At 51.1% G+C, this 14,045-nt stretch overlaps 1 protein-coding gene and 1 long non-coding RNA gene across 13 annotated transcripts in view; both read left to right on the top strand.

Moving 5' to 3' along the window:
• Positions 1-14,045, top strand: part of GRK4 (G protein-coupled receptor kinase 4) — a 46,747-nt gene that overhangs the window by 17,124 nt on the left and 15,578 nt on the right. For all 12 annotated transcript variants that reach the window (XR_013813359.1, XR_013813360.1, XR_013813361.1 and 9 more), the window contains 4 exons: positions 6,302-6,405; positions 8,326-8,418; positions 10,174-10,237; positions 12,914-13,054. Coding sequence is in view for 3 of the 12 variants with exons in the window: in XM_079767697.1 (XP_079623823.1) it covers positions 6,302-6,405; positions 8,326-8,418; positions 10,174-10,237; positions 12,914-13,054 (402 nt within the window). In the remaining 9 variants the exon portion in view is untranslated. The remainder of the gene's footprint in view (positions 1-6,301; positions 6,406-8,325; positions 8,419-10,173; positions 10,238-12,913; positions 13,055-14,045) is intronic.
• LOC307097727 lies at positions 2-3,209 on the top strand. Its single transcript, XR_013813370.1, has 2 exons — positions 2-1,431; positions 1,827-3,209. It is a non-coding gene; the product is annotated as an uncharacterized lncRNA (long non-coding RNA).

Genomic DNA, 14,045 nt, shown 5'->3' with positions numbered 1-14,045 from the left:
TCTTCTTTAGATATAAAGATTTGTAAGTAACTTACTTATGTAATTATAGTGGAGTCATTTACTTAATTGGATAAATATAACATGTATGTTAACATCTTTACTTTCTCATAAAGCTCCTCTCCCTGGCTCTTCGCTGGCACCGTCTCACTGGTGTCCTCACGTGGGGCTCTCGGAGCTCCTCTGTAAGGGCCCTGACCCCACTTGGAGGCTCCCTCCTCCCGATCTAAGCACCTCCCGAAGGCCTTATGTCTCAATAGTGTCACTTGGGGGGTAGGATCTCAACATATGAGTTTTGAGGGGACACATGCAGACCATAGCACTTGTATGTAGAAAATCCCAAGGTGTCCACACATACAATAGGGAGAAAAAACTAATAATTGAGTTTGTCAAGTTGCAGGACACTGGATCACCATACAAAATTCAATTGTATTTCTGTACACTAGCAATTAAAATCCAAAGTGAAATTAAGAAAGCAATTGCATCAAAAAGAAAAGTGGAGTAAATACAAAAAGTGCAAGACTTTTGTACTTAAAACGATCATTGAAAGAAATTAAAGAACTTAAGTAGACTTCCCATGTTCATGGATTAGAAGACTTGATATTTTTAAGATGACAACACTCCCCACCATGATCTGTAGGTTCATTATAATCCCCAGCAAAACCCTAGCTCCCCTTTCTGCAGAAGCTAGTAACTGATCCGAGAAGCCGCGTGGTGCTGGCACAAGGACAGTCACCCCATCAGTGGGCGGGGACTGATGCAGGAGCCGGCACATCCCTTTGCAGTCAGCTGACTTACTGTGAAGACCCACATCCCGCGTGGTTCAGGGTTCGGGATCTGGAGAAGGGGCTGCACGCAAATGAAAGAGACGAGACAAGAAGTAATAATTTGGAAATATTGGGGCCGGGCGGAAAGCCCAGTGCAAGGGAAAGGACTTCCACGGGTGCCCAGGCCTCGCCAGCCTTTTATTCCGTTTTGGATGCACATCTCGCCCTTAGGCAGGAAACTGCAGTAACAGACAGGCCATCCTGAAGGTCAGTAAGTACTAGACAGGTTTACTCTGCCACTATTTGGTCAGGAAATTGCTTGAGCCCCCATTGTCTGGACTAAACAATCGGTGCATAGCTCTGGCCCTTGCCAGGGGCTCAAGGGTCACCAGCATCCCGGGATCCTTGTTTACACTTCTCTGATAGTGAAGACAATGGGGCTTCCCACAACATACAACAGCCTACGAGAACTCTGGGGAAAGAGTCACCATTCAACAGACCGCTGGGACAGCTGGACGTCCACATGCAAAAGAATGGAGGTGGCCCTTACCTCACGCCACATACAAAGCATAATGCCAACTGGACCGAGCACTTCAACGTAGGAGTGAAAGCCATAGAACTCCCAGAGGAAGTCTCTGAGGTGGACATGTTCGCTATAAAACTTCAGGTGAGGTCTTCATCACCTTGGTTTAGACTGGTTTCCTAGCACATTGAAAGGACAGCAACCTGAGTCCAACATGGCTCGGTGGTTAGAGCACAGGCCTGCACACTGGAGGGTTGTGGGTTCGATTCCTGGTCAAGGGCAGGTACCTGGGTTGCAGGTCCAATCCCTGCCCCCGATTGGAGTTGGTATAGGAGCCAACCAATTGATGTGTCTCTGTCACATCGGTACTAATTTCTCTTCCTTTCTCCCCTCCCTTCCCTTCTCTCTAAAATCAATGAAAAAATTTCACCACTCCTTGGGTGAGGATAAAAATTTTTTAAATGAATAAGTAAATAAACGGGACTTGATCAAAATTAAAAACTTAGTGCTTCAAAGAGCACTATAAAGAAAGTGAACAGCCAGCCTATGGAATGGGAGAAATTACCTGCAAAGCCAAGATCTGCTCAGGGTCTGGTATCCAGGATATAGAAAGAACTCTTAAATTCAACAATAAAGACAACCCAGTTTTAAAAAATAGTAATGTCGCCCTAACCGGTTTGGCTCAGTGGATAGAGCGTCGGCCTGCGGACTCAAGGGTCCCAGGTTCAATTCCGGTCAAGGGCATGTACCTTGGTTGCGGGCACATACCCCGTAGAGGGTGTGCAGGAGGCAGCTGATCGATGTTTCTCTCTCATCGATGTTTCTAACTCTCTATCCCTCTCCCTTCCTCTCTGTAAAAAATAAATAAAATGTATTTAAAAAATAGTAATGTCTGTTTTTAACACAGAAAAAGAAGCATATTTCTGCACAGTTCACCCCCCTCTTCGTCCCTGCCAATGGACTTTGCCATCCGAGTCCTTCATGTGTAGAACTTCCAAAAGCAAGGCCACCACCTCTTCTGAAAAGGAGTCCTTGTTCCTTAACTTGCGGCCCAAGAGGAGTTCCATCTCACCTCATGGCAGCATGCCTTCCCTGTCCTCTGCGCAGGGCGGGTCCAGCACTGCCTTTCCTTCCCTGGGAATACGGTGTTACTAACATAAAGATGGTCTCAGTTACCGAAAAAAGGGTCTGTAAAGTTAGCCATTAAACCGCTTAATGGAATTAATCTGCTACTTAGCCACAGAAAATTGAGACCTTGGGAAAGGACATAAAACTATGGAAAACACTGAGAAGTATTTCGTGAAAATGTTTCCTGTTTTCTGTTGTCTCCTACGCCTGGGACAAGGTGTGTTTGTTGAGTGGATGACGCAGCAGACTTCTTTTCTGGGGTGGAAGGAATGAACCCTCTTACCCTTGTCCTGGCCTTGTCTGTGGGGGAGCCTGGTCTGGGGGTCCAAGAGCATGATTGTCTCTGCTCTCCCTCTTTTTGCCGTGGGAACGGAACGCGCTGCAGCGGCCCACACCTCACCCCCGGTGTAGTGAGGCTAAGGGACATACGCACTTGTAAAGGCTGCACTTATTTTAGATAATTTATTTTTTAATTTTTAATTTTTTTGTTAATCCTCACTTGAGGATATTTTTTCATTGATTTTTAGGGAAGAGTAGAAGAGAGAGGGAAAGACAAAGAGAAACATCGATGTGAGAGAAACACATCTATTGGTTGCCTCCAGCACGAGCCCTGACCAGGACCCAGGAGGAGCCTGCAACCAAGGTACATGCCTTTGACTGGAATCGAACCCGGGACCTTTCAGTCCACAGGCCGACTCTATCCACTGCGCCAAGCTGGCGAGGGCTTGTTTTAGATCATTTAAATGTCAGCTAGTAATCATGATCAATTATAATAATAAATTTTTTTAATGTGAGTTTTCTCATTGTATATTTCTATTAATGGTTCAACTTCTTTGCTGAAATAGTTGGTCTTACTTATAGAAAACACACAGTTTTGCGCTGGTAACAGGAATACCACAGTCAGAAATCAGTCTAGAATGCATGTCTCCTTTCTGGTGGCAAATTAACTGTGCAGTTGAGCATGAGCTGGACAAGCTCTGTTATGTGTCCTCCCAGAATCCTCTGGAGGAGGGCGAAGGGAATGGGGGACTGGCACACGGGGAGCGGGGAGTGACACAGCCTGTTGGGGGCAGTTTTACAATAAATACCAGCATTTGAAACGTGTGTCCTCGGAGCGAGGAGTTGTACTTCCAGGCCTCCTCCCGTCACACAGCGGTACGGCGGTGTTGGCGGCGGTGGTGTCTGAAGAGGAGAGAGCTGGTGACGAGCGTTGCATAGGCAGGTGACCACCAAAGCAGGCGGCCGCCAGAGAGCACGGTTGCTCAGCGTCAGCACACCGAAAGCTGCGGGCAGCCCCGGCGCGGCTTTCCCCCTCCCGCTGTGTGCGGGCGCTAGGCGTGGAGTAGCGTGCACGTCGCATTCTGATCATCTCTGGCTCGGGACATGCCGGACGATGCTCTCGTGGTGCCACCGATCACAAGGGTCACAGCTGACACTCCACAGCACGAGTGGGAACACCGGCCCGAGGGCCGCATACGGCCCGTGGCGGCATGTGGTCTGGTCCTGCCACGGCATTGAGGGGAGTGAATTAAAGGTGGACCAAGTACAGCAGGCTGAGTTTTCAGGTGATGATTTTGTATGGCCCGGGAGTCTATATAATAAAAGCCCAGCGACCACGGCAGCAGAACAACCCACTGGAACAACTGGTTGCCATGACACGCAGCCGCAGGGGCCGCCACCAGCACCGCTGCTCAGCCCGAGGGCCCCGGGGCCAGTGGCACGGCAGCCGCCAAGGCGCCGGTAAAGAACGGAAGGTGGCCAGTGTGAGCGTGCAGCTTGAGATGACGGCTCTGTGGGACGAATTCAATCAGCTGGGCACCGAGATGATCGTCACCAAGGCTGGCAGGTCAGGGCGCCCCTCCCCGCTGCGACGCTCCCACGTGGTGCCAGTCTCGGGCAGCGGGCTTTGGCCGGATCCACGCGAGCGAGACTCAGAAGCGGAGTGGGGAGCGTGGCCTGGCCACCTGCCGGTCCAGCTCCTTTGCTCTCCGAGTCCTGGCTCTAGCCACAGCCGCCAGAGGGTACTGCTCGGACTGGAGGGTACTGCTCGGGCCGGAGGGTACTGCTCGGGCCGGAGGGTACTGCTCGGGCCGGAGGGTACTGCTCGGGAGGCAGGAAGGCGGCGGAGAGAAACCCTGTGGACCTGCCGCCAACCAGCAGCCCAGGCCCCGGCACCACCGAACACGCACCGGCTCAGCACACGGAGTGCAGGGGAAGGCAGCCGCCGGGAGGGGCCTTGCCGCGTGCCGGCTCCCGGTGGGTCCCTCTCAAAGGAGACTCGGCCTTTGGATCCTCAGTTCGGCCTATCCCGGCTGAGGAGCGGCTGGGCACATGTCAGGGGAGAACTGAGACTGAAAGTGTGTTCTGTCCCGTGGAGATGGCTACCCCGTGTCTTGGGCCTAAACCGGGGTGACGGTGGGGCCTGCTCTGCCCCTGGGGCCCGCGGCTTCCGATCGCCCGCATTTGCTGTCGGGCCCCAGAGAAGAAGGGGAACACGTTTCTCGATGCAAAGGGTTTGACCAACAGACAGGGCGAGTGCCGGGCTGTGTCTAATGTACCCGAGACCCCAGCTCCGAGTCCGCCTGGCCAAGGGGAGCTCAGGGCGTTCGCAGAGCCTTCTGGTGGTTTCTGTTCCTTGCCGAGGCCGCCCTCCCTGGGCAGCCTGGGGCCTGTGCTCAGCTCCAGCTCAGAGGGTCTTCTCCAGCACCCCCCACCCCCCAGCCAGCCCCGCCCCCATCAGCTCTCCCCACCCCTATTGGGGGCTGGGCTGGCCAGCCAACCTCCCGCGGCCCCTCCCCCCAGCCGGCCTGGGGCATCACCCCGATGTGGGGGGCAGGGGGAGGCGGGCTGCCGGACCCCACCCATGCATGAATTCATGCACCAGGCCTCTCGTGATGTTATAAATATCCAAATGGCCCTTGGCAGAAAAAGGGTTCCCCACCTCTGCTCTGCAGTGTGCTGTGTTGTCAGCATTTTCTGGAGATTTTTTGTTTCCGTGTCCCATCATGCCTACAAAATCCCCCGGGGACTCCTCTGTGAGGGGAGAGGGAAGGCGGTGGAAGACAGCTGCCCGGGTGTGGGCTGATGTGAGTGCTCTGAGCACGTTTCAGGCCAGCTTGGCTGCGCTGCGTGTTAGGTAGGCTTGACCTATGACATTCTGACTCAGGATGGGTTTGTTGGGACATAATCTCATAAGTTGAGGAACATCTGTGCATAGTTTTTATTCCATTTGTATGAGGAAAAAGTGTGTGTATTTCTGAGCGTGCGTGTTTGCATTCTAATTGTGATAAAATATAAAATTTGTCATTGAGTCCATTCCCATTGTACAGCCATCACCAACATCCTCTCAGAACATTTTCATCATGCAAAACTAAAACTCTGTCCCCCGTTAAACAGCAGCCCCTCATGCCCCCTCCCCAGCCCGTGGCACCCACTCTCCTTGTTGTCTTTCATGAACTTGACGCTGTCGGGACGGCAAACAAGTGGAGGTGTACAGAACTCGCCCTTCCACGATGGCGTATTTCACTTGGCCTGTTGTCCTCAAGGCCCATTCGTGTGTGGCAGGTGTCAGAATTCCCGTCCATTTTAAGGCTGGATAATACCCCTTTGAATGGTGGACCACGTTTTGTTGACCCACAGACACGGTCGTGTGAGTGATGCTGTGACGTGGGGCGCAGTATCTCTGGAGACTGCTCCCACCCTGTTTTGATGTCCCGGGGAGTGGTGACGCTCTGAACCCTGGGAGGTGCGGCTGGCAGAGTGACGGTGGCACCAGACCTACCTCATGTACTCTGCGTTTCCATGTTTTACAGTAAGCGTTAGGTTTTGCTCACAATTGGTAAGTGGTGAGTCACTAACTGTCCTGTCTTTGCTTTGTGCTCTGAAGACCGCGGCAGCCCCTTTGCCCCGGATTTCTGCCCGCGTTGTGAGAGCGTGCAGGTTGCGGCTGAAGGAGATCCCCTCCAAAGAGCTGTTCAAGGAATGTGTCAGGTAAGCGGCTGTGCCCGCTGCCCATCGCTGCGGCTCGCCCTGAGGCGGGGCCTGCAGGAGGCGTCTCGGCGTGAGACACGTTCTTACCCGCGTTCTGTCGAAACTGGAATGGCGCTTCCACTGGGACGGGCTGAGGAGCAGTCATCACACTTGCGTAGGTGACGCGCCGAGGCAGCCACAGCGGAGCCGGCAGGAGCTCCCCTCTGCTGGCCCCCGGCCCCTGCCCTGCCTTCCAGAGTGCTTGTGTCTAGGACGAAAGGAGCTACATAAAATGGTTTTTTAATGATTTTAGAGAGAGGGAAGGGAAAGAGAGAGAAACATCAATATGAGGGAGAGACACCGATTGGTTGCCTCCTGCACACGCCTAGACTCGGGCCAGGATCGAACCTGCAATCCAGGGACGTGCCCTTGACTGGGAATCGAACCCAAGATCCTTCTGGTACACAGGCTGACAATAACCCCTGGAAATACGGCCAGGACTGCGCAGTTTCAAATGTCATAATTGTTTAAAATGTGTGCGGCCGCCTTATTTCCCAGGCTAGAGCCCAACAGCAGTTCACTGTTTGGAGGTGGGCGTCTTAGGAAGTGAACTGGAGAAGCGCTGGTAGGTTGGTGGTCACCATGGACTTACACGGACTGTGACACACACCGTCTGACCCCGGCTGAGGGGAAGTGGGCTCCCAGCGGTGAGTGGGAACAGAGTTGGGTCTGTGCTGTTCTTCGTTAGTTACCGTGTCATCTTCCCGTGGAACGGCCAGCCTGCCGTGCCTCACCCGGCAGCTTAGCTGCTGTTTGTGTTGTGCTTGTCATGGAGATGCTTCAATACCTCGATGAGGCGATGTAACCGGCAGCGGGGTCAGAGCTGCAGCTGACTGAAAAGTCTGGGTTTGCGCTGCCCACCTGCTCCTGCGCGGAAGGTGCCCCAGCGTCCGGGAGCCGGCCCTGTCCGCCAGGAAGTGCGGGCTGGTCCGGAGCCTCCGGAGCAGTGTTAGTGCTGAGATTGAATGCAGCAGCCGTTCACACCTTTCCTCTCAGGACCTGGTCCACTCTTTAAAGCATGGAGGACCGGAGAGCTTTTGCTTATGTAGGTTATGCTTTTTAAAAATCAGAAGCCACCAACATCCACGGTCAGAGCCGTGACGTCACACCGTGGGCCTCTGGAACACCCCTCTGTGAGGATGGGTTCCGAACGCAGGCGGCCTCAGTGTCACTGTGAATGCAGCTGTGCTGCCGAGCTCCCTGAGAGGTCTCGGGGCCTGGGGGACCCTCCGAAGCGTGTTCCCTCCAGCGTCTGGCGCGTGCTTGCAGCCCACTCAGTAGGACAGGCTGCCTTCCACCCCTCACCTACTCCCCAAGGAAGAATATACCACTTCTAAAATAGAGATAAATAAAACCTAAGTGGCATGGCCAATTGCATAAAATTTGAAAAAATGTGCAGTGTAAAATAATTTATTGAGTGCTTTATTTCCAATGTCAAAAAACAGTTGTGTCGCATATTAACATTTTCTGCCTTGTGACTATTATCAGTTAGACATTTCTTCATTTTATTTACAAAATGTTTAAATTCCCTCCTGAAATATACAGGCCTATGCGTGCACACACACTTTGAATATGCTTTAAACTATTGTCTTTTTACTGACAGATTGTTTTTATAAAGTATTTGTTTCTCTGATGTCCACATACATAAAGAGAACCTCTAACTTTGGGAGGGTAAATTGATTTCATTTCCTTTGAATTCTTCCCTTCATATTCTCACGGACAGCATTGGAACCTGTTGTGGATGCCTGTGGTTTCGAGTTCAGTATTGAATGTGTGTGTGTGACGGACTTGCCCATGTCCAGGGCTCATAGGCGCACTAACACAGCTGTTTCCATGTTGTAATGAAACACGGGTGTATAATTGCACGCAATCTTTTTCTAGAGTTGTCCATCGCTTTTTAAGTGGAAAACCATTTGAAGAATACCAAGAAAGCCCATATTTTTCTCGATTTTTACAGTGGAAATGGCTGGAAAGGTATGTTCTCCCTTAAGATTCAGTGAAAACAATGGTAACTTCTCATAATCACCCTGATGGATGTGCACTTTTCCATCTGTCAAAGTACTCTTGGAAATCTTGGCCTTCATATGGTATTTCTGTACAGAAGTTATTTATGTGTGTTGTTAGTTTCTTCTCATTCAGTTGACTCTGCTCTGTCTTTTTTAAATGGTTGTCAGCCCTCTTGGTGCAGTAGTTAGAAAATAAAGGCTGTCCTAGGGTCACAGACATACAATGTAGTGGGTCTCAGGCTGTGCGGCCTCCTGCAGCTGTGCCGGCCTCCTGCAGCCGTGCCGGCCTCCTGCAGCCGTGCCGGCCTCCTGCAGCCGTGCCGGCCTCCTGCAGCCATGCGGCCTCCTGCAGCCGTGCCGGCCTCCTGCAGCCGTGCCGGCCTCCTGCAGCCATGCGGCCTCCTGCAGCCGTGCCGGCCTTCTGCGGCTGTATGGCCTCAGGCAAGTGACTTAGCCTTTGCGAGCTTCAGGTCCTGGTTCTGTCAACCGAGGTGCTCATGATCCACACCACTAGATGCCCAGGTCGCCTGAGAAATGTGTGTGAAATGCTTAGCCTTCCTAGTCCTGTGTACAGAGTAAGTGCTCACTAAGTATTAGCTGCCACTAGTGTTATTATTACAGTCGTTATTTTTACTTTTAATCCTCACCTGAAGAGTGAGGATATTCTTTCCAATGATTTCTAGAGAGATTGGAAGTGAGGGGGTAGGGAGGAGAGAGAGAAAAACATTGATGTGAGAGAGATACATCGGTTGGTTGCTTGCCTCCCAAACACACCCCAACCGGGGCCGGGGATCAAACCTGCAACCCAGGTGCATGCCCTTGACTGGGAATTGAACCCTCGACACTTCAGTGCTTGGGCCAACATTCTAACCACTGAGCGACACCGGCCAGGGCTACAATTATTATTGACTAGAGGCCTGGTGCATGGATTCGTGCACATTGAAAGGAAATTAATTAGAAGGTGGCCAGTGGGACGGGACTGGGTGAGATGGGCTGGACACGCCCTGGAGCCAACCCCCCCGTGGTCCCTCCCCAGCCGGCTGCACCTGGGGAAGCGCCGGGGCTCAAAGGGCATCTGCAGAGTGAGTGGGGTCCCTCTGGCAGGTGGGATTCCTCGGCCTGGCCTCCGGGATCGGGTGGAAACCAGCAGTCTGACATCCCATGAGGGCACTCTGCAAAGTTGCTGTTGCTCGGCAGCTCCTGTGTTAAGCATCTGCCCCCTGGTGGTCAGTGTGCGTCATACCTACCGGCCGGTTGGCCAGTCGCTTAGGTGGTCACTTAGCCTTTTATATAGATAGATAGATTGACCACTTTTCCGGTTCTAGTTCAGACATGTTTTTTGAGATGTCTGGTTTTTCAAAGGATAGCGTGCTGTAGACCGATCCTTTTCCTCAGCAGCTTTCTGACTGGCCTGAGGGGGATGCCTGAGAATAATAATACTTCACATGTGGGCTAGTGGCAGACTTGTCTTTCATTAGTAAAGATAACTGGACCATTCTGCATCTGTCATCAGTGTTTTCAATGAAAAATGTTCCGTGTGCTTGTTGCTGAGTGCAGCTGAGAGCTGTCCCCCTGGAGGGCCACAGTCCCCAAGCACAGACATCCTGCCCTCCCCTGGACCAGTGAAGTTCCATAACTAAGCCTAGGACAAGAGCGAGGTAGGCTGTTCTGCTTTAAAATAACAATGTGATGTGAGACCTGAAACTTTCTTTTTGTTACTTAGGCGGCCGGTAACAAAGAAAACATTTAGACATTACAGAGTTCTAGGAAAAGGTGGATTTGGAGAGGTAAGTGTCATGTGACCTATGTGAGCGATGCCAGCCAGCGAGGTATTGGAGAGGCACTTGCTGCAGGTAGCCATCCATTTACCTCGCACGCTGACTTCCACACCAGGTATCGGGGCATAATTTTAGCCAAGCACGAGCATTAAGGTTGAACTTGGCGCAAAAGGTACTTTAGTAAAAGCTTTTAACAAAATTAGGAAGTGCCCAGCCAGTGTGGCTCAGTGGTTGAGTGTCGACCATGAACCGGGAGATCACGGTTTGATTCCAGGTCAGGGCACATGCCTGCGTTGTGGGCTCGATCCTAATAGGGGGCAGGGAGGAGGCAGCCCATCAGTGATTCTCTCTCATCATTAATGTTACTGTCCCTCTCTCCCTTTCTCTTCCTCTCTCTGAAGTCAATAAAAACATATTTTTAAAAAAATAAAAATAAAAAATCAGGAAGTTTTTTTGGGGAAAAAAAATCATTATCTTTTGTTTTTACCTTTCACTTCATAAAGACGTTGTTTCCCATGTCCATGTGCAAACTCTGTCCTGATTGAAAGATTGTTCTGTTTCTTTTTTTTAATTTATTGATTTTTTTTTGAGAGAGAGAAGGGAGAGAGAGAAACATCGATTTGTTCCATGCAATTGATGCATTCATTGGTTAATTTTTGTATGTGCCCTGGCTGGAGATCGGACCCACAACTTTCGTGTATCGGGACGACACTGTAACCAACTGAGCTACCCGGCCAGGGCAGTTCTGTTTCTATGTTGTGGAATGTTTTGTGACTATACTTCCATAATTTAGGGCTAGTCGGAAAGTTCATGTAGGACAAAAGCATGTTCTTGTATGTGCTTATTCAACTCAACTCGGTTTGCACATACATTCACCTTCCACCTCTACCAGAAAGTGTTAGAGAATGTGTACATTTAGGAAAATCCTGGGGAAACTACCCACAAATGCATGAGAGGTGGTTTTTAAACGTGATGGCGGTGCCAGGCGGAGCCACCCGCGCTGGGTGGACAGAGACGCACGTGCACGTCTGCCGAGGTGATTTAAGGAGACGCCGCTGCTTCATGAATTGCCTGCAGCGAGCATGTTCCGTGCAGGCGTTTAGAAGGCCCAGAGCCGGGGAGCCGGAGGGGTACGAAAGTGGGTGTTGTCAGAGGGCTCACACTGCCGCCTGTGTTTAACTCACACGCTCCCCAACTCCACGTGAAAGCCAAAGCCAAGGCCACAAGCATTCCTTTCACCGACTGGAAAGCTGACCCAAGAGGTGACACACTCCCAGGGCGATCGGCTGGGACGGGGCGGGAACGTGGTCCACGCAGCCATCGCCGCGGGAGAATCCACGGTGCTGCACCCTGGTTCAGTTCTCCAGACCTTTTATTCAGTAGTTACTATTTTTAAAAAATATTTTTAAAAATTGATTCTTAAAAGAGAGAGGAAGGGAGAAGGGAGAGAGAAACATCTATGTCGAGTGAAACATCGATCGGCTGCCTCCTTCATGCTCCCCACCCAGATCGAGCCCACAGCCCCGGCATGTTGCCTTTTGGTGTTTGGGACGATCCCCAACCAACCGAGCCACGCCGGCCAGGGCAGGTCTCCAGACCTTTCAGAGTATTTGCATAATCCAACCCAGTGCTGTTGTGTGCACCTTCAGAATGGACGTGGCTGTGGGAAGTCCATCCCGTGTGGACACCTCTTCAGTTCCTCCCGCCCTTCCTGTCATGATGTCCAGGCCAGAACTTGGGTTTTGTCAGAGGAAGAGGAAAGGGAGGTTCAAGCACATGGGTCTGTGTTCACAAAAGAATGAAGTTCTTGTTATGGACACAGGGGCTTTAAAGGGAGTTTAGTAGGAACATGTTAGCCAGGGGTGGGCGGGAGCAAGGTACATATTCTTATAGGTGCATGTACGGAGGGGGCTGGGAGCTAGCCAGAAAAATATTAATGATAGTTTTCTTGAGATTTCAGATGAGTTTTTAATCATTGTCCTTTTGAATACTTTAAGTATTTTTCACAGTAAACTTTATATTTTATCATAAGGTTTATTTTATTGATGGGTAAAATTATGTCATGTTTTATATTTGCTTTTAAAGTAATCCTTGTTTGGTGTGTGTGTGTGTGTGTGTGTGTGTGTGTGTGTGTGTGTGTGAGAGAGAGACGTGGGTAGGAGTCAGCCATAGGCTGATAGTCCAGAGCCTGGGGACTGGTACCTGGGGGCTTACTAGACTATTCTCTCCACTTTTATATGTTTGAAAATGTTCATAATATAAAGTTAAGTAATATGTAAATATGACTTTAAAACTAAGTATAATAAATGTATGAAAGTCTGTGACTTCTGTCCAATATATTTTCTTATATTCTTGAACTTTCTAAAAAGCCAAGAATCTAGTTTCTAAAGCTTTTGCTTTTGTACAAAAAAGGAGGGAGACATGTTAGAGAGTGCACCATGATCACATATGAACAAGTCCCGTCTGTCCACTGCCCTGGGTTTTAGAGCATGTCTGTTCGCGTGATTGCCCAGCGCCCTGCCATAGCCGAGGGAGGAAGGGGCCGGCTCAGACTCTCTCAGTGACCACGGCGGTGCTCTGGGCTCGGCCATTCTGCTGCTGCTCTCAGAGGCTTCTCAGAAGACAGCTCTCTGGAGCCTGGGGAACTCAGCTCTGTGCAAACCTCTTCCTTTCTTTTAAAACTAGGTTTATGCCTGTCAAGTGAGAGCCACGGGGAAAATGTATGCCTGCAAAAAGCTAGAAAAGAAAAGAATAAAAAGGAGGAACGGGGAAGCCATGGCCCTGAATGAGAAAAGACTGCTAGAAAAAGTGCAAAGTAGATTTGTAGTAAGTACCTCCTCATCTCCCGTGGACCTCAGAGGGAGCCCGGTGATCTGTAGGAGCCCCCCCTCTCGTCCTCACTGAGCATCCGGGTAACCAGCACTTTCCTAACGACCTGCCTCTGAGCCCCCTTCCTTCCAGCCGTGGGAAGTTCTTGGTTGAGTGCGTGTGCGGTTGCCGTCTTGTGCTGGTAACAGGCATAGGTGTCGGGAACAGCTTTGCTTTAGTAACAGCCCTCTTTCCTTATTCAATTCTTACACACATAGGACCGTGGAGAGCCTGCTTGGACCAGAGTGGCTGCTTCCTCCACGCCTGGTCTGGCAGTGACTTCCCACTGCAAGCTTGCGCCGGCCAGGTGCCCCCCCCCCCCCCCCCCCCCCCGGGCAGGGCAGCCGGTGTCCTGGCCCCATGAGGGCTGGAGACCTTCTCTAGCTGCCTCCTCTCCTGGGCCTCAGGCCATTCCCGTCTCTCCCTTTCTCTGACACTGGCACGTTCACTGCTTGGCCCTCGATAGGCACCCCCCATTGTATGGTGCCCCTCTGTCCACCTTCTCTGGGGTCTGGGTGGGCTCAGGACCCACTCCAGGCCCAGGCTGAGCAGTAAGTGGTGTGGTTTTCATCCCGAACCTGGTTTCTCGTCACCTGGTTGCATATTTCCTGCAGCATCTACTGCAGTATGAGGGTCTGGCTGAAGGAGGAGAGTGACAGGTGATTTGTAGTGTTGGAGTCACTTCCTGCAAGGCATTGATTTCTCAGTGAGGTCAGCTGCTTTGTGCTGGGGGACAGTGTTCCCAACAGTGGGTGGCCATCGTGTAAATTTAATAGCAAGACTTTGTGTGTCTGACATGACGGTCTGACGTGTGTTACCTGAAAATCTGTAATAAAGTGGGCTCATCTTGGAGTTGCTTTACACACACTTGGGTAACTGCTTTGAAACATAGAAATCCATACTCCAACGTCATGAAAGGGACATAAGAAGTAGCTGCAGTTTGTTCCCT

This window comes from Cnephaeus nilssonii, assembly GCF_951640355.1.
Source record: "Cnephaeus nilssonii genome assembly, chromosome: 1".
Classification (NCBI taxonomy): Eukaryota; Metazoa; Chordata; class Mammalia; order Chiroptera; family Vespertilionidae; genus Cnephaeus; species Cnephaeus nilssonii.
Note: the sequence above shows the minus strand (reverse complement) of the source record. Positions and strands in the feature narration are given on the sequence as shown.